The sequence below is a fragment of the Alligator sinensis genome, unplaced genomic scaffold, assembly GCF_000455745.1.
Source record: "Alligator sinensis unplaced genomic scaffold, ASM45574v1 scaffold156_1, whole genome shotgun sequence".
In the NCBI taxonomy this organism is placed as follows: domain Eukaryota; kingdom Metazoa; phylum Chordata; order Crocodylia; family Alligatoridae; genus Alligator; species Alligator sinensis.
In genome coordinates this window covers 2165797-2185983 of record NW_005841844.1, presented here as the reverse complement: position 1 = coordinate 2185983, position 20187 = coordinate 2165797, and the positions used below count along the sequence as shown (strand labels likewise).

Genomic DNA, 20187 nt, shown 5'->3' with positions numbered 1-20187 from the left:
TTTTTATTTTTCCCTACCATCCCCCTTCTTTCCCTGACAAAACAAAACAAATAAGGCTGTAGACTTTCTAGCCACAATGTGTACATTCCCCATTGTATGGACTTTTCCAAAAAAAAAAGGCTTTGTCTGAGACTTGTAATATTTTGAATATTGGGAAGTTCCATGTTTCAAGTCTGGACCCAACAGGGAATACAGCAGGAACACAATTTAAGATAAAATGGCTGCTCCTAGTCAACAACAGGGCCTGATCCAAACCCTCTCAGTGCAACTCATGCAGAATTCTGGTTGAAGGTGATCAGCACCTCCCAGGAACAGGCACCGCATTAGAGTAGTTTACTCTGCAAAACAACCACCAGACTGGCAGCTACAGTCTGTTCAGCTGAATCCTGACCTCTTTGAAGTCAGTTGCAAAAATGCTCTTGACTTCATGAGCACCAGGATGCCCAGGATTGGTTACATTTAGTTTGAAAATGACCAATAGGATTAACAGATAGTGGTATGTGCCATGCAACCTTGGTGTGCCATTACCTCTTACTGACTTCAGAAGTCCAAATAGCTGGATAAGGTGAGCAAAATTATTTTCTTTTTCACCATGTCTTGCGGACTGGTGCAAACATGACTTCTTTTTTAAAGTACACGTGATCAAAAGTAAATGTGCAATACACATCCCTTCTGGAAACCCATTGTTGAATTCTCATTATGTTGCATGTTCATATCTCACATCCTGAACATGGACCCTTTCTCTAGCACAGAAGGACTTGAACTTGTCGCCGGAGAGAATAAGGGCTGATTAGGATTAGGACTTGCATTCATTCCGGTGGGAATATAATATAAACTCTCCATGTAGCTGCAGTCACTGGCTTGGGTAGGTGGTGGAGCTTCACTTTTAGGAACATGGCTGAAAGTTCCATTGAAGTTTGTACTTTCTTGAGCAGGCTGTTGATTTTGCAGATCAGGGTGGGTAGGTGGCATAGCTACAGGAGGGGGTGGCAGGGGGAATGCTGGAAATCCTGAATATGGCATGTAAGATGGTCCATAAACCCCTGGATTCATGAACAGTGGGTTGAAAGGAGATTGGTAAAGCCCACTGTGTGATGCCAAGGGGACAGGTGGTATCAACACTTCGATGTACTGGCCTGTCTCCGGATCGTAGAGCATCTTCAGCTGGGGTTGCCTGGGTGGTTCCATGTAGTAGCATTTCCCACTGTCTGGATCAACGAGCATTTTTCTGTGCACGTGGGAATGTGGAGCAAAAGGCCTGGTTGGACTAGCAGCACTTTTACCACATGGGAAACTGCTGTCACTTCTCCTCATGAAGTTGGGTGACTCGTCATGCCGAGGATAGGGATGTACGTGACTTGGGGGACTGGATTTGGAATGATCAGTGTCTGCCTTCCCCTCTGGTGCTTTGGGCTGAGAAGGCTCATTGCTCATTTTGCTTGCTGAAGCTTCCCCGCCTGGCTGGAAGGACACATTGGAACTGAATGAAGCAATGTCTGGGTTGGAGACCCCTGAGGGTGTAGGAGCTGGTTCAGACATCTGGGTCTTCGTGGGAATTGCTAAGTAGTTTGCATTCTCAGCCTGGGCAGCTGTGAAATACTGTTCAGTTGTTGCCTGCAGTTTACTTAAATGATCCCTACTGTCTTGGAGCTTTCCAGATGGTGGCAGTGGCTCAGCAGATGGGCTGCTTGGTGGTCTGGTTTCTTCATTGTATTCTCTTGATCTATAGGGAGTGTTTGTATTGGCACTCCCTGGGGACATGCCATACTCTGGAACAAATACCTGGCTCCCTGGTGGCTTGAGAGCATTCAGCATTTTGCTCTCTGTCTCCTGGTGAAGTGCATTGTTAACAACATTATTTTTTATTGGAGTATTTGCATAACTTTGGAGGGCACTTGTCACAGTTGGTTTTACAGGCTGTAGATATCTGTGGCTTTCATTGGTTGGTTCAAGTTCAGAGACCTTGCCTTTTTCTTCTGGATTGGCAGAAAGATCTTTACTATTCAAGGGTGTCAGTGAAATTATCTCATTGGATGAATGTGTCTGCAATGACAAATGGGGCTTTTTGCTTCTGTAAGCCTCCAGTAAATGACCTGGTATAGTTGTGTTGATGTGACTATCTCTGGGTCTCTTGGTTTCCTCTTTTGGACATGCTGAAGGTGGAAGGGTCCTCTCTGAAGTAGAAGCTTTGCTGTCTTCTAGTATGCTGAAATTAGCTTGTGATGAGAAGTCTTTTACAGCCTTTCCCTCCACAGCTGAGTAACTTGGAGCTTCTGTTCTGTGTGGCTGTTTTGAAAGAGAGCTCTTGACTTTGATATTAAGTTGGGATTCCTTCTGAGGGGGTTTCCTCATGGCTGCAGAAGAATGTGTTACATTTAACTCACTCTTCTTATAAGGCACTGGTTTGTTTTCAGTCTTTTGTTGTGGTTCTTCATTCCCAGCCACCACCTTTTTCTTTGACTGAATTTTAGTGATGTGCATTGGAGACTTAGCTGCCGCAACCCCTTTGCTTTCTATCACTTTTACAGGCATGCTCATACGTGGCTTGATGGTGGGGTTCAAACTGGTACCATACAGATTCTCTCTTGCACCCTGATCTTGCATAGAATGTACCGACACATCTGAGTCTTTTCCATGGGACTGGTTCATTGTTGGTGTAGCGTCTTTACGTTGTATTGAGGTGCAGTGGATAAATAGTGGGGAGGCTGCAGTGGGCTCCTTTGTTGCTAGGCCTTCACTGTTGGTTTCTTCGCAGGGGTATTGGACTATTTGGGAAATGTCTGAAGATTTAAAGCACAAGCTATAGGTGTTCTTAACTAATTTTCGGACATCCCTGGGCTGATGTATTCGACCCTTCCCTTTACTTCTTGTCTCCTTGGTCTCCTCAACATGTGATGCTTCAGGGCAGCTGGTCTTCCCATCGTCACACGGTTTGCCAGATGTGGGCAAAACGAGAGATGACTGTTTGATGCTGTGCACTGCTGCTGGCACCTTCCCCTCAGAGCTTCCATCTGGAGTCAGGTGCCTAGAGGTAGTCGGTGTTTTCTCCTCATTTTTAGCCTGGGGCATCAGCTTCATCTCCTGTGTTTTGGATGTGAAGGTGGTTCTGGATGTCTTGCTGGGTACTGCAAGGCTTTCTGGCTCAAAGGGGCTCTTTTCCTTTTTCCATGACATTTGCTTATTTGGCTTGATTGCTCGCTGCTTAAGGTTTGGCCACGGCTTTTGTGTTTTAGAAAATGGTGGGGTGGTATCCACTCCCTTTGGATCAGCCTGTTGGGATTCAAACAGGGCACGAGCTTTCTGGTATTCTTTCCTCTTTCCAGCAACCTGTTTCTTGTTGTTCTTGGAGCCCTCATTCACACCATCCGCCAAGATAGGAAGTCTCTTGGACTGCAGAACATCTTGGTACTTCATTCGTTCATTGAGCTCATTAAATGTCTTTTTCAGCTTACAGACATTTTCTCTTAGCTGCTTGTTCAACACTACCCCCTTGGTCGGCCGTAGGACATCCATGCTGTCCTGACTCATTGCTACAGACTCTGACTTTTCACTTGTTGAATGACTTTGCATATCTTCCCCTGAATAGCTGCAGTCAGACTTGGACAGAGAACTTGACTTCTGTTCCATAAAATCCCTCATGAGGTCAGTACTTACGGAGGATGGTGCTGAAGAGGTGGAACTGCCCTGCATGGATTTTTGTTCCATTTTAATCTTTTGCTCATACTGCATTTTCTTGGCCAGCACATTTTTCACCAGGCAAGAAGCCATCTGGGTTTTGCTGTAAGAATCATTTAAGGATGCTGTTCTCATAAACTGTTTGTAGTTTATCCTGAATTTATCACTGATGATCCTGCCTTTTGTACAGGAGTCGTTCCTAAGTGGTAAGAAACCTTGTTGGGCAGTGCTCTCGCCCCTAGCAAGGAAATTCATGTCTTTTCTGTCCTTCTGTTTGAGCTGGATCTGACGTTTGGGAACAGTCCTTTTTTTGAAGTGACTCTGTCTGCTGTCAGCGTTGTCCAGCACCACATCGATACACTCAAACTGCTCCTTCCTGCATGTGTTATTAAGCTGATCTTTTTCAGGGGCTTGGCTGGCAGTTGGGAATTGTCTGTTGCCCTTTGCAGGGTTGAGCACCTCTGCTTTTCTCAGATCATGACATGTTGACCACCTGTTTACTCCATTACTGTCTTCTGACAAGGAATTGGACAAGCTGGACGATGTCCTGTTACTAGAACTGTACATATCTAGGTAACTGCCATGGGGACACGAGAGACTCCGGAATGACAGAGCGGTGAGCTTCTGAACCTCATTATCAGCCTCATCGGAGTCACTCACAGCACTTGAGAATTCAGCGCAATACTGGGGACATGCTGGTTTGCTACTTACAGGCACTCGGCTGGGCTTCTTCATCTGGCGGGCACAGAGGAACATTCCCCCGGATCTCTGCGAATTAAATGGCAAAGGATGATCCAAATATTTAGACCCAGTGTCTCCAGGCTGCAGCTCTCTTGTGACTAGCCCCATCCTGACACTGTACACAGGAGCTGAGCTATTCTTAGCCATGACTGACATCTGAACCTGTTGATCCTCCTCGTCGCTGTAGCAGCCTTGGTCTCTGCAGACTTGGTGGCTTGGGGCATGCATGCTGTTTGCCTGGCTCTGTGGCCTCTTAGCTGTGACCGCTAAAAAGGCTCCTGAAGCCTGGCTTCCACAGGAAATTGAGTGAGTTCCAGCTGTAGATGCAGCAGCAGATGTGCGATCATCTCCTTTGCTGCATCGGTCAGGCCATGGACATGAGGCTTTATCAGAAAGACCTGGTCTCTCACTGAGTTGCTCAGCTTTATTGTCCGAAGGGCTGGCCAGGAAATATTTCACAGCAGCAGAGCTCAGTTCTGAAGGACTTGCCGGTACCAGGTCATTAGCAGGTGAGCTGGTTAACAGCCTATCTATATCATCTTCAAAAGACTCCACACAGTCCTTAAAGCTGTCTGTTCCCTCTGAGCACAGAGCAGTGTGGTAAGAAGAACCAGAGGAGTCTGATGGATTTGCTAGGATGTCCCCCATGGAATGGCTAGGTACGTGACAATCCTTTTCTGAAACCAATTGTTTGCAGTCATAGTCACCAAACAGCTTGTCATCAATTAATCCGGGAGGCTCAGCAAGCAGCTCTTTGCTAGGAAACCGGACAGGGTTTCTTTTTACAAAGGGGATCATTTTTTTTTATCCCATGAAGCACACACGAAGTTGAGAACCTTCCATTTGGAACAATGCGAGTCAGGATCCTCTCTTATTTATTGAACCTGGTGCTATTTCCCTTGGGACTTGAGAACTTGATCTTCTGAAGGGGGTTTTATTTTCCATCACCACTGTTTAATCCAGTCATAATAAAGAGCAAAACCTTGGTCACATGTGCGCTACAGAAGCCAGCCTAGGAAAAGACAACAAACAGATATCATATGCCAATAGAACAACTGACAATAACTCACAGAAGCCAACATATCAACAATTTATTTATTTTTCACCAAGCAACTGAATTAAAAGATCAGACCAATGGTATATATTCAGGAAGCGGTGTCAAAATGCAATCAGATAGAAAATCTGCTCTGAGTAACAGCTGCAGGGCCCAGTCATAGTGAAATACCAGCATTGGTCTAATTGCACAGAATCGTAATCTGGGAAGTGCATCCTTTCCACAATCTAATAGGCCCCTTTGAAAAGGAAAGCATTTGGGGCAATACCCCCAGTTGGAAACTTTCCTGTGCTCAGCACTAAATGGCCAAGAAGAGCAAGAGTCATCTCAAACAAGCCTTTATTATGAGCATTAGGTTATGGACAATTTATTAAAAGCTGCCTAAAGGGGTTGGATGCATAATTTTCATTTGAGTTAACAGAAACCAGGCAACTAAACCCCCTAAGCAGCTTTGCAAATCTTAGCCTTGACACTCATTGTCCAGCAGTGCAAGTTTCTTAAAGCAAAATCATTCTCAACTTTACTTTTCAAGTAACGGAGTCAAATGTTTATTAAGAAAGAAAATTTAAGCACTCTTGGGCAGGGCTTGTACCTTTTGGTCTCACCATGGGGTAGAATTTTCCAGATCACCTAAGTGATTTAGAGTCATTCATAGGTTTACAGACTGTAAAGCTAGAAAGGACTGCTGTGAATATCTAGTCTGACCTCTGGCAAAACACAGACCTTGGGATCTCCATTAAATGATTGCTGCTTCTAATCCAACAACTGTAGCTGAATTAGAGACATTGCTTAATTAAAGATTTACACTAATAGAGGATCCATCACAGCCCTTTTGATAGTGACTGAGCCTAGATCACCTCTGCTTGTACCAGAGATATGGCCATATGCAGCTGTGAAAGATGGAGCTCAGTGTGGGCTGCAAAACCAGTCTGAGAACTTGGTAAGCACCCAGGTGATGCTACCATGGCAACACTAGTACTAGGTAGCTAGTTTAAAGCTTGCTCAGGTATCCTTGTGAGTATTGCCCTCACAAGGATAATCAAAGCTGAGATCTTTGCATATCCAGAGAACATTCTGCATCTTTACCGCACCTTCTTATTGGCTGTTTGCTTCAACCCATTCTCCCTTGCAGGATGGGTCTATGGTGCAACCCACCCCCACTCTGTTCCTGTCTGGGATTGGCTAACTTGGGAGGAATAGCAGTAGAGACAAGCAGCTTGGTATGTAATTTGGGTGAGTGGCTAATGTTCTCCTATAACCTCCTATAAATCTCAGACCATTTTTAAAGCACATTAAGGGTGCACCTTAAATTTAGACTAACGTGCGTTAAAGTGTCTTGAGTAGATGTGCCCTGTTTCTACGGGTCCTGGTACACCAAAGCACCATTCTTGGTTGGCCCTTAGGTTATGTCATAATAAACATTAACATCATTATCATTATTATTATAACAACAATAACACTAGAAACTCAAGTCCTACTGCCTTTCATTGAGATGTGCGTCCCTATGTATGAAAGTCACTTTGGAAAATGTTACCTGAAAAGCAATCTGAATATCATTACAGCACTAACAATGATGGATAACAGATGTTACCATTTTTGCAGGCTTCTTAGTTAACTGAGCTGATTGCAGTAATTGAGTTCCATTTTTAACCTTTCAGAGATATGTTCAGGAGGAGAAAAATCCCTTTCAAATGTATGCACTTCTGTTACTCAAGCTTTTTTCATTTTCATTCTGCTAAGTTAATTTCACTGACATGTCATCATGCCAATCTGTGCTCCTGTAGTTTCACATTCCATATTTATTTTGCTCTTTAGGTTGCTACCATAATTGTGTGTGCCTGGATTTAGAATTGCATAGATGCTAAATAGGGAGTCAGTGTTTGTTGTTGTTGTTATGGGCTTGGCTAAAGCTCATTGAACTCAAGGATGTGTATTGGCCTGTTCATTTGGGATAAATGGTGCCACATAGCTGCAAGAACAGCCGCCTCTACCCAAAACACTGGCACACGCAAAGCCCCGGAGAGTGGCAGAATTTTGTTGGATATTGTCCAGTGAAGGCTCATACGTTTGTGACCAGGTACGTTGTGAGAGAACGCAGCAAAGAAGTGCCAGCCCCAACCCCAAAAGGGCTGGTAACATCGGCCTGAGAAAAATTCCAAGTTTTGGGGCCAAGTGTTGGACAGAAGGAGGCAGGAAGGAAGGCTGTTGTCTCCAGTCTTTTGAGTCCTTCTGCCTTCAGGGAAACAAGACTTTGTATATACCTGGGAAACAAACAGGTTTGGACCAAGGTTACTTGACTTCATCACCAGTGTCTGCCTTCCTGGGGCTAACAGGATGTGCATGGATGGTAAGGTCCAAGAAGACTTCCAGTGAAGGAGCCATTACAGTCCTGGTGCTCAGGTGAGACCAGGGAATGCTGCTTTCTTAATTGTCCCAGGGCCCAGACTATCTCGGTGCTCAGACGAGAGCAGGGGATTCTTTATTCTGGGACACAGAATAGCCCAAAGGAGCAGCAGTGAACAAAGGTGCGAAGGAGGAGGGGAATTAGTGGCTTTGCCCCTCTTCCATGCATGCTTGTACAGCAGCTCTGGGATGTGGCAGTAAGGGAAGGTCTTCTCTCTAGTGGAGGCAAAATTCTTATCAGGATACTGGGCAAGATGGACCTGTGGTCTGACCCAGTAAATGACAGTTCTTATATTATATTCTTATACCTCTCAGGTGCAGCTAGCTGGAAACCAAAGGCTGCTCATGGAAACATGTGAAATGTGAAAACTTTTCTATGAAACTGTTCAGCTTTCAAATGCAAACATTCAATATTTTTCCCCTAGAGCCAGTTAATTTCTTCTAGAAATGTTCCAGGACCTGGGCTTTTCTAAGGAAACCTGGGAAATCTCAACTACAATGGTTTAAAAAAAAACGTTCCCTCACAAAACATCCACTTGCACCAGCAGATAAGCCACTGCCAGTCTCCCATTTGAACTCAGGGAGGTAATTTGTCATTGACCTGTAGGGGAGTAGAATTAGGGCCTCTCTAGTCAGGCTCCACTCCTATCATTTTCAGTGGGGATAGGTTTGGGCTCTTAGAAAGGTTCTTGCCTTTACTGTAGAGATCTAAGAATATGTTAACAGGTGGATTCAAACCCTAGATCTGAATCCTCCTGAACTAACTCTGAGGAAGTTTGGATCCAAACCCAGGTCTGACCATTGTGGTGCAGACCCATGCCTGAATAGAATGGTTGTTTTCAGCAGTACTTCTTTGTATTTCTCTAAGAGATGGAGGATAAGAAAGCACTTGTCTTTCTGTGGCTTCAGGTACCTGTAGCAATATTTATCAATGCATTTATAATTGTTATAGTTCCACTAGAATCATAGAATCACAGAAAATTAGGGTTGGAAGGGACTTAAGGAGGTCATCTAGTCAAAGGGCAGCCAATTATTTCGGGTCGAGGGCCACTTAATGAGGTTTGGTGAGCTTTTGAGGGCCGCATGGGTGGCCCCGCCCCTTGACAGTTGCCCCACTCCTTGACCATTGCCCCACCCCCTGGTCACCATCTTGGGACTGGAAATCTTACCCCTAACCCCTGACCTTTGCCACTGGAAGTCCTTCCCCTTGCCCCCCAGAAATACTTCTTTTAGGAGGGGGGGTTACCATCTTAGAACCAGAAAAAAAGACCAAATCATATACTAAAAGTCAAACACCTACTATAACATTTTAATTTTATTACAAAAAATATTTTTTGTCATGATTTGTGTTTGCATACTGTATATAGAGGTGAATGCATAATAACTCAAAAATAAATTCTTAAGTCTTGTATATTGTATGGTTGTGCGTGTGTGTGTGTGTGTGTGTGTGTGTGTATAGTGGGCTGTGGGGAGGTATGTGGAGGGTTTGGAAGGGGTGTGGCTGTGTGTGGGGGCAAAGGGTATGTGGAGGGGTTGTTTATATGTGGGGGGTTGTGGGGACAGGGTGTGTGGCATTTCTGGGGTGTGAGGGAGAGTGGGGGATTTGGGGGTGTGGGGACCCCTCCACACTCCCCCCCATGGCGCAGAAGTAGGCGGGGTTGCTCATGCCCAGTGCAGGTGCTGGTGCCTGGAGGCGCACAGCTCTAGTCACTGCTGCATATTGTGGTGAGGAGTGCAGCCCCTGCTAGGCCATCTCTATCACTGGCACTCACTGCCACACACGCACAGCACCCGTACTTGCACGGCACAGGAGGGAAGCCCCATGCGCTGGAGCTGGCTGCCTTCCCTGTCCCCTGCTGCGCAGTCTGGGTGCTTCTACATATTCGTTTGATTCAGGATCAGTTTACTTATGATAAACTGTTTGCGAGTAAACACTCCCAGGCAGGCGTCTACACATGTAGGGACATGGGAGCAGATTTGCTGCTCATAGCAGCAAAGTGCTCCCACTTTCTGTGGCCCTGCAATGGCCCCCTTTCACTACCAGGAGGAGCTTCAGTCTCTGACTGCAGCTACCTGTGGCTGGAGACCATCTTGAAAAGCCAGCCCCACTTTCTGCTCCCTGGCCAGTCACTTCCCTGGCTAGCAGCAGTGTGCACAGTGCAGGGGCAGTATGTGGCAGCTGTCTTGTTGCCACCTCTGCCTTGCCATGCTATGGCTGCCTCAAGGGATGCTGGGGCACCCTTACCACCTGCCTCAAGTTCACTGAGAACAACATCCCCCGCGTTATTGTTGCAGCCTGCATGCTGCATAACATCTGTGAGGCCTGGGGGGAGCTGTTTCGTGGGGCCAGGGTGGAGGAGGCGTGGCAGGAAGAGGACACCTGGCAATGAGAGCCCCAGCTGCAGCAGCAGCAGCAACAGTGGTGCCCACTGGGTCCCCCCCCCTCCCCCTCGAGGCCCTGGGCTAGCTGCATAACCACCAGTGGGGGCCATGGCACTAGGTGCAAGAGCCGCTGGCCGATCACCTCTTCCTGCACTCCCTGCTGTAGCCCACATGGACAGCTGCCTGTGGACCCCCTGACCCTCAGCACCACACTCACTGCAGACATGTCTCAGAACAACAGTTTTATTCCCCTCACATCAAACAGACCCCCTCCCCCCAACAAACAGACTCCCACTCCCCCACTTCCTCCCCAACACAGCCCTCCACCACTCACCAACAATAAATACCCTCTTCCCCATGCAAACTATTTTCAACAATGTGGTGGCTTGTGTGGGTGCACTCCAGGGGCGGGTGGCCTCCAGGGGCGGGTGGCCTCCAGGGGCCCATTACAGGGCCTGCTGCGGGGTGGCGGGAGGCTGCCAGGGGTCAGGTGGAGCTACAGTTGGGGACAGGGCAGTGGGTGGCACGAAGGCAACCACCAGGACCAGGATGGTGTCCAGCACCTGGTGGTCATCCTCCGTGGCCTCCACTGCCCTGGCCACAAGCGCACCCTGTTTCCTCAGGGCCTCCACATGCTTGTGCTCCAGGCCAGGAGCTGTGCCTGGGATTCTCAGTCCGCCCGGTCCCACTTGTCCTTGCGGGTGATACCCTCTGCCCACCAGACCAGTGCATCCACCAGACAGTCCTCCACAGCCATTACCAGCTAGTCCAGGAGGAGGGTGCTGTCCTGGGTTCTCCTCTGCTGGAGCCGGTGCATTCATGGGGCCCCGGCTGTGGGTGGTGGCAACCATAAGGCTGCATCTCGGCAACTTCCCCTCCGCCCCACCACAGCTTGACCCAGAGGGTTTCAAGCCGTTTTTCTTTGGAGCCAATTTTGGCCTCCACGGAGGTGTACTGCTCCTTCACATAGAGAGCTACACCTCCATCTTTCTTCCCTACCCGGTCCCTTCTGTGCAGGGCGTAGCCCTCTATGGCTATGCTCCAATCATGTGAGGAGTCTCACCAGGTCTCCGTAATCCCTACTAGATCGTAATGCCCACCAGGGAGTAGGAGGGCTAGCTCCTCCTGCTTGTTCCCCATACTCCTGGCATTAGTGTACAGGCACCTGAGTCCTCCTATTGAGGCCCTCGGCTTCCTGTCATGCTGAAGGAGAGGTATTTCCCCAGCTCCCGCAAGAGTGGCTCTCCTAGTGTCCCTGTCTACGGAGCTTTCTTGTATGTCGGTCCCCGGGCAAGCTCCAGTCAGTGTTTCCCCGTCTCGCAGCAATCTTGGTTTAAAGCCCTATATAGAAGATCGGCCATCCTGGCTGAGAACATGCGCTGCCTAGCCACAGATCAGGGGTCGGGCGTGCCCAGGTGCCCAGGGACCGTGGTAAGTCAGGCAGGCAGGCCTGGGCCTAGGCGGCTGCCAGCCAACCCCCCTGTCCCTGCTCACTCCCCTGGAGCCAGTGGCTTGCTGGGTGCTGGCCAGGGGCAGCCTGCCTTCCCTGTCCTGTTCCCAGGCCAGGCCAGGCCAGGCTCCTGGCAGCACCTGCTGCTGCAGCTGCAGACCCCCACTGCCTCCTCTTCTCCTGCAGGCCAGCCGCTCTCCAGTGCTGCTGCCCAATCCACAGCACCTGGGTTTGGGGGGTGTGAGGTTCCCAGTTGACTGGGATGAGGAGCTGCCCATGCCCCCACCCTCCCCACAGGGGACTTCTCCAGATAGGCACCCTGGGGTCTGCCCCCGCTCCCTGTGCCGGTGCTGCCCCCCTGCCCCAAGTGTGCCCCTGCTGTGTGTGTCCCAGGCACTGCGTGAGGAGCTGTTTGCACAGACTGAGGGGTGCCTGACCCACTATGCCCTGCTGCTGCTGATCGCCATGGTGCCCCAGACAAACCCATGCACCTGGCATGGGACCCTGAGATTCAATGGCGTAGGGGGCAAGCCTGGGCTGCCCTGCAACCTCCATTGCCACCTGGAGGGCTACCTGTGGCTGCGCTACACCTCCCTGCCCCTGCAGCCAAGGAGGACATTGCTACCGGCATCAATGCTTTCCTTGGCATGTGAGAGGCCTGTGTCCACCCAGCTGAGGGGGTACAGGCTGCTCAATAGTTTTGCATTGTCTCCTGCCACCCTGTTTGCTGTGCGGGGGGGCCCTGCAACCTCCATTGCCACCTGGAGGGCTACCTGTGGCTGCGCTACACCTCCCTGCCCCTGCAGCCAAGGAGGACATTGCTACCGGCATCAATGCTTTCCTTGGCATGTGAGAGGCCTGTGTCCACCCAGCTGAGGGGGTACAGGCTGCTCAATAGTTTTGCATTGTCTCCTGCCACCCTGTTTGCTGTGCGGGGGGGAACCTGGGGGCCAGGGGAGTGCGGCTGGCCTGGGGGGGGGGGGCTGGGGCCAGGGGCAGGGACCGGGCTGGGGATGGAGGACCCTCCCCTTCCCCCCCTCCCCACAGTGCAGGGCTTACCATGTGGATGGGGCTGGCATGCCCTGTGGCTTCAGTGGGCCCCAGCTGGCGGCAATAACGTGCAGCTCCTGATGTACTCGTTGGGTGGAGGGGCGCAGCATGCGGGTGCTGGGGCAGGGCCCCCCCAGGGAGGAGCTGGCACTGCCGGTGGCTGGTGGTGACATGAGGCTGTAGAGCTGTCGTGGCAGGCGCTGGCTCGGGCTCCCCAAGCTGCTGGTGAAGGCTGGGGGTGGGGAACTCGGTGGGACGTGCTGCTGGCAGCCTGAGGGGCCCTGCCCAGTGACATGTTAGCACAGGTGTCAGGCTGGAGTGGGGGCTCGGGCAGGCCACTCATGCTGCAGTACACGGCATGGCTGTGGCCTGGGTCCTGGGGTACGAGGATCTCAGTCATGTGCCGCATAAAGGACATGGACCTGCAGGCACTCCCTGACTGATGATTGTGGTGGGTGATGGTGACCCCCTGTGCCTGCAAGACCTTGACCTTTATGTGGCACTGCCACGCCAACTGGCCTTGCCTGCGCTCCCACATCCACCCTGACGGCCCCTCATACACATGGGTGTTAAAGCGCCCACCCCACACAAAGTGCCGCTGCATCTCCACCTCGCCTCACAGTGCCATGAGGTTGCCGGTCTCCTCCTGTGACCAGTTTGGGCCCTGGGTGGCAGGGTGTGGTGTTGGCAATGACAAGGCTGTCAGGGCTCCCACGCCAGATCTCCTGGCCTCCATGCCAGAAGAGCTGGCGTGGGAGCCCTGATGTGAGTCTCTGTGCTGCTGGGCCTAGGCAACTGCCTGCAGTGCCCAGCACAGGGTCATGGTGTGAGACTGGAAGCTGTGCGGTGAGGTGATGCCCTCCGGCACCTGCAGGTTCTAGCCAGGCTGCTCCGGGTGGCTGTGGGCAGCTGGAGCTGCCCCAGGAAGCAGCACTGGAGTGTAGGCAGGCTGCCATAGCTGGCTTGCTGCCTGTGTAGGGGGACACAGTGGCCTGGTGTGGCCTCAGGCTCCTTGCATGTGCCCAGAGCTCACTGTGCCTGCAGGCTTTTAAGGGCCCAGGGCTGGGGCAGGCATAGAGTTGAGCCAGCCCCAGGGCAGGATAGGCTCCCAGCCCTGGAGCCCTGGGGCTAGCTTCAGGCTGGCCCCCTAGTAGAGGGGCTGACAGGGAGCAAATTTGCTCCTGGTTGGCCTCTATACATGGGTTACTGTGCAGTAACCACTCACGAGTAACTTTGCTACTTGCATTTTCAGGTAGCAAATCTACTTATGAGTAACAATTTTTACTGCGCAGTAAGCGTGTGCACGTGTAGATGCAAAAGATTACTATGCAATAAACTACACTACTGAGCAGTAAAGCATCTTCTATAGATGCACCCTCTGAATCCTAGCCCTAAGCTTCAGTGTATTTACTACAAGCTTGGTGTCATCTGCAAACTTGCTGAGGGTGCCCTCCATCCCATCTTCCAGATTGTTAATGAAAATATTGAACAAAACCGGCCCCAGGACTGACCCCTGGGGCACTCCACTTGATACTGGCTACCAGCTAGACATTGAGCCATTGATTATTACCTGCCGAGCCTGACAATCCAGCCACATTTCTATCCACCTTACAGTCCATTCATCCAACCCATACTCCTCAGCTTACTTGCAAGGATGCTGTGGGAAACAGTATCAAAAGCCTTGCTTAAGTGCTAAAGGTAAATTTTGTCCACTGCTTTCCCCACAGAGCCAGTCATCTCATCATAGAAGGCAATCATATTGGTCAGGCATGACTTGCCCTTGGTGAATCCATGCTGACTGCTCCTAATCACCTTCTTCTCCTCCAAGTGCTCAGAAATGGATTATTTGAGGATCTGTTCCATGATTTTTCCAGAGACTGAGGTGAGGCCGACTGGTCTGTAGTTCCCTGGATCTTCCTTCTTCCCTTTCTTAAGGATGGGCACTATATTTGCCCTTTTCGAGATGTCCAGGACCTCCCCCAATCACCATGAATTTTCAAAGATAATGGCCAGCAGCTCTACAATCACATCAGCCAACTCCCTCAGCACCCTCAGATGCACTGCATCTGGCCCCTTGAACTTGTACACATCCAGCTATTCTAAACAGTCCCTAACCTGTTCCTTCACCACTGAGGGCTGCTCACTTCCTTCCCAAACTGTGCTGTCTGGTGCAGTAGTCTGGGAACTGACCTTGTCTGTGAAGATCAAGGTAAAGAAGGCATTGAGTACTTCAGCCTTGTCCTCATCATCTGTCACCGGGTTGCCTCCCCCATTCAGTAAAGGACCCACACTTTTCCTGACCTTCTGCTTGTTGCTGACATAATTATAAACCCCCTTCTTGTTACCGTTTTTATCCCTTGCTACTTGCAACTCCAATTGTGCTTTGGCTTTCCTGATCGCATCCCTGATGCCTGAGCAATGTTCTTATATTCCTTCCAAGTTGTTTGTCCAAGCTTCCATTTCTTGTAAGCTTCCTTTTTGTGTTTAAGCTCACCAAAGAGTTCTTCGCTAAGCCAAGCTGGTTGCTTGCCACATTTGCTATTCTTCCTGCACATCAGGATGATTTATTCCTGTGCCCTCAGTAAGGTTTCTTTAAAATACAATCAGCTCTCCTGGACTCCTTTTCCCCTCAGACTGGTCTCCCAGGGGATCCTACCCATAAGTTCCCTCAGCAAGTCAAAGTCTGCTTTTCTGAAGTCCAGGGTCCATACTCTGCTGCTTTCCTTTCTTCTTTTTGCTGGGATCCTGAACTCGATCACCTCATGGTCACTGCTGCCCAAGTTGCCATCCACTGGTACATCCCCCCACAATTCTTCCCTGATTGTGAGCAGCCGGTCAAAAGGAGCATGACTCCTTGTTGGTCTGTCCAACACCTGCACCAGGAAGTTGTCTCCAATGCACTCCAAACCCTTCCTGGATTCCCTGTGCACTGCTGTATTGCCTTCCCAGCAGGTGTCAGGGTGACTGAAGTCCCCCATGAGAACCAGGGCCTGTGATTTGGAAGCTTCTGCTAGTGGTCTGAAGAAAGCCTCATCTACCTCATCCTCCTGGTCTGGTGGTCTATAGCAGACATCAACCACAACATCATCCTTATTGCTCTCCCCTCTGACCCTAATTCAGAGTCTTTCAATGGGCCTATCTCCAGTTTCATATTGGAGCTCTGAGTAATCATACAGCTCTTTTACATACAGCACAACTCCTTCTCTTCTTCTCCCCTGCCTGTCCTTCCTGAACAAATTAAATTAAAATTAGTTTAATCTCACTCCCCCCCCAAACAACAATGGCCTGGCAAAAAACAGTCCTTGAAACATGCCACCACCCTCTGCCCTCCTCAATAGCAAGTATAAACAGATATGTTTTAAAGCATGCCCTGAGGGGCATCATATGCGATTTATTTTAGACCAAATTCTAAAACTACCAGAACTTGCAGAAAACACCCGTCCAGCAGTCCCCTGTGTTATGCTTGGGGCCCGTTTGCTTAAACACTGACTTAAGGAAAATCCAAATTCACAGTAAACTCCACAAAGACTATTGATTTAATCTGACTGTCCTCCTCTGCTCATTTCAGAGATTCCCTTCCTCAGAGTTAAGGAACAAAAAAGAAAAATGTTCACAAGTGATTGCTAAATAAAGAAAGTTAAAATTACCTTTGGAAGCACTCAGGTTACTGTGGTAAGTAACGTGTCGTCTTGTGGGCATTTCTCAGGGTCCAAATACCAGAGGATTTATCCAGCTCCCCAAACACCATCTCAATGGGGGAATAAAGCTGAGCCTGTAAAGAGTCCATCTGATGCTGAACATTTCACACTGGATGGATCCCATCAAGCCATTCTCCAAGTGGGTGCCAAACTTGCCTCAGTGCCAAGAATGCATTCTTTCTCTTCAAAGCTTGAAATCAAATCAGGCAGTGGAGTTGACAACTCCCAGCTCATCCAGATTTAGAAAAAATGTGAGAGAAGCAGTGTGTTTTATTGGGTTCAAAGCAACTGAATCTGCATCTGAACAGAAATAAGAATGTGCAGAAGTACCAGGTTTCATAGCTAATAAAATGATACGTATTAGACCAATCCTGCTGACGAGGATGTTGTGTATTTTCTTTACTTTTTTTTTTAAACATGGATCAGCAAAGTAACAGCAGCAGGTGCTGATCTAGCAAGGATGTGCCAGGGCCAAAAGCAACTTGAGCCCTGGGTCAGTTGGGTTCACACAAAGACCTAAATTTAAACATTGGCAATGAAAATAAAACTTTACTAGAAATAAATCCTACAGCGATTAACCCTTCAGTGTTGTGACCAACTGCAGGGCATTTTCTTTGATCAGCCACTGGGTTATGTTAGGTATGGGATTTGGGGCCTGATTCTACAGGGGGCTGAAGTGGAGGGAGGCAGAGGGACTCCACAGTTTGCAGCAGGCACTGCCTTTAGCAGTGTCTAGGAGCAGAGCTGAGCAATGAGCAAGCTGTCTTTGGAGGAATGGCCTACTGCAATTGATGCCTCTGCCATAGGCTTCCTAGGCCACATTAGGCATCCTGACCACTGATTGCTCCATGGCCTTAAGTAGAAATTTTGAGATACCTATGGGATTTGGATACACCGTACAGCTTTGATAATCCCACCCTTAAAGCAACCAGTTCCTCACAGGAAAATGCTGATTTGAGCAGGGCCAACAGGTTTCTGGAGAAATCACTCCAAAGCTACAGCATTTAATAGGGAGTGAGATCCTTCCTATTAACCTTCCTTTAGAACTTGGGAGCTGGGTTGGAATTCTTCACTGAATTCAAAAGGATGGTGTGACAGCCCTGATAGAGAAGTGATCTTCCACTATGAAATTCCACAAGGTGTTTCCATAAAGGACAATATACTACAATGTCAAGATTTTTTCTGCTTTCCTGTTCTTTTGGTATTTTTCATTGAATGCTCAAGTCAGGTTTAGAGTCCAGATAACTGTGTGAGGGGTTTTCTTGTGAGGTTAGACAAGTAGTGAGCCTGATCCTGCAGACGATTGCATGTAGAGGCTTGCAGGATTCTTCTTCAGCAATCCCTTGCAGTAGAAGATGATTGTCTTCCATGTTTGTCTTATCTGCAGGTCCAAAGGTGGCCAACAAGGCCTATACAGGATCAAAAGACTCTCTTGCAGCTTGGACACATGTTTCTGTGCAGGGAGGGTGACTCGGAGGGTGGCTCTGGGTTCTTGATTCAGTCCACGACATGCTGCTCTGTCTCTCCTGGTTTTCTGACTCCTGTTGTCATAAGGTTTCAAAGTAATGAGATCCCTGAAGCAGGCTTTCTCCATTTGGGGCAGTCCTTGGCAATAGCCTCTCATAAGTTGATGTTGCATTTTTTCAAGTTGGCCTTGAGGATGTTGCTTTGTCTGCTCTCCTCTTGGATGTATGCCTTGACTGAGCTGGGAGAATAAAACTTGCTTCGGGAGTCTGGAGTCAGACATCCAGATGACACAACTAGCCCAGTGAAGCTGATGACAAATGATCATTGCCTTGATATACATGCTGTTTACTTGTGAGAGAAGGATAATGTTGGTGCATCTGTCTTCCCACTGGATTCAAAGGATCTTCTGCAGGCAGCGTTGATGGTTCTTCTCCAATGTCTTGAGGTGTCTTCTGTATGTTGTCCACCTCTCAGCTCTGCACAGTAAGGTGGAGATCATGACTGCTTGATAAACTATGAGCTTGGTTTTGGATCTGATGTCACTATCTTCAAATATCCATTTCCTCAGGTATCCGAAAGCTGCACTTGCACATTTGAGGTGATGTTGAATTTCTTTGTCGATGTCAGCCTTCTGTGAGAGATGGCTTCCGGGGTTCAAGAAATAGTCAACATTCTCCAGAGTCTCACTGTAAATCTGAATTACTGGAGCTGGGGACTAGTCATTAAGGGCTTGTTGATGGAAGACTTTAGTTTTATGAATGTCAAGCGTCAGTCCCATTTACTTGTATGCCGTGGTAAAGATTAAGGATTAAGCCCAGGATGTATAAGGACAGTTGACAGATAAAGTTTACAGGACAATGCTGTACCTTCATTTTGATCAGCTGATCAGGGGAGCTAGGCAACCTGACTCATGGACCCTCCTGCCAGGGTGGCAATGGATGGTTAGATCCAGGGTAATTCACTGTGCAGCCCCTACTCTACATCCCAACTGCCTCTCCAGGAGGGAGCAGCAGGTGGTCACAACCAAGGCACAGCCTCCATCACTATCACCAACACTGGTCAGCCATGATAGGGGAAGTTAACAGTCACCTTTCAAGGGTGAGAATGGAGCCAGGAAGGGTTTTGTGCATCAGAGGGATGTCTCTTGGGCATGTCATCCTTTACACCCTACTCCTCATTAAGGAGTGGCCAACAGTAAACATGACAGCATGAATAAACCCTTCTGCCAACCATGTCCTCACAAAATAGTTCTGTGTAGGGTCTGCTGGAAAACTCCTGGTCTAGGAGGAAACAGGTCTACAAGGGCATGGAGGGGGTTCCATATTCTGCTTGTCTTTACTATGAAGCTTAAGAGGCTCTAAACACACAGATGTTTAAATCAGAATCCAGACAGTCATTACCTTTACATTCTCTAGCTGATTTCTTTGCTGTGGTATGAACTTTAGGTGTCTCAAGGAGCCAGTATACCATGTGTGGCCAAGAGAATCAAGGAAGCAACTAAGCAGAAGAAAAGCATATGAGAGACATAAATCAGCAGGGCAGTGCTACACAGGGAAGTGTGGATGGCTACAGAAATCAATCGCACGCTCTGTCCCTTCAGTGATGTCTGCTATTCCACGCGCAGTATAGGACAGCTTGCTAAACATAAACAGAGAGCCATGTTACCTTCAGAGTGCGGATGAAGAGACAAGCTTGGATGAAAGCCATGGCCTGAACCCTAGATATTTCTGGCACAGCTTTGTAAAGACACCCAAATGATGGCAGGTATGTCTGCTTGAAGTGCATAGCTACAGTATTCTGTTGGGCTTCTTTAGGCATGGAATAGGAGTTGTCTGCCCCAGCACCATATTAACCTAAGACCTCAGACCACCTTACAGAGATCTATTAATTAGTCCCCACAGCTACTCAGAGAGGGAGGCTATATGAGTGAGGCCCTGCAGTCCAAGCAAGCCTGAGTGCACTGAGTGCGCTGCAAGGCCTCTCTGCCTACTACTGCTTGTCTGGAGGTGAGTTTGCTGAGTCACTGTTGTGTTCCTAAGACTCAGGACTTGACACGCGGCCAGATCTGTTTTGTGTTCCCACCAATGCACATCCAAGCAGAGGTTTCCAGGGAGACATCTTGTAAAACAACTGAGGACAAGTAAAATGGACCTGATCCTGCAGAGAGCTGCACTGACCTCACTAGGGTTCTGTCTGTGAATGGAATCTCTCCTACATCTCGTGGCAGGATCAGGGACTGTAATTTTTGCAGATGCATAAAATGCAAC

The 20187-nt window shown here is 48.8% G+C and overlaps 1 protein-coding gene across 3 annotated transcripts in view; it reads right to left on the bottom strand.

Annotated features, from left to right (window-relative positions):
- PROB1 (proline rich basic protein 1) overlaps window positions 1-16781 on the bottom strand; it is a 24077-nt gene extending 7296 nt beyond the window's left edge. Inside the window, exons 1-2 of one of the 3 annotated variants that reach the window (XR_003094421.1) lie at window positions 16403-16781; window positions 529-5428 (exon numbers count right to left, since the gene is read on the bottom strand). Coding sequence is in view for 2 of the 3 variants with exons in the window: in XM_025205962.1 (XP_025061747.1) it covers window positions 718-5214 (4497 nt within the window). In the remaining variant the exon portion in view is untranslated. Of the gene's footprint in view, window positions 1-32; window positions 5429-12764; window positions 12835-16402 lie in introns of those variants that run through there. The other 2 variants (XM_025205962.1, XM_025205965.1) reach the window with 2 other exon arrangements.
- Between the last annotated feature and the right edge of the window lie 3406 nt (window positions 16782-20187).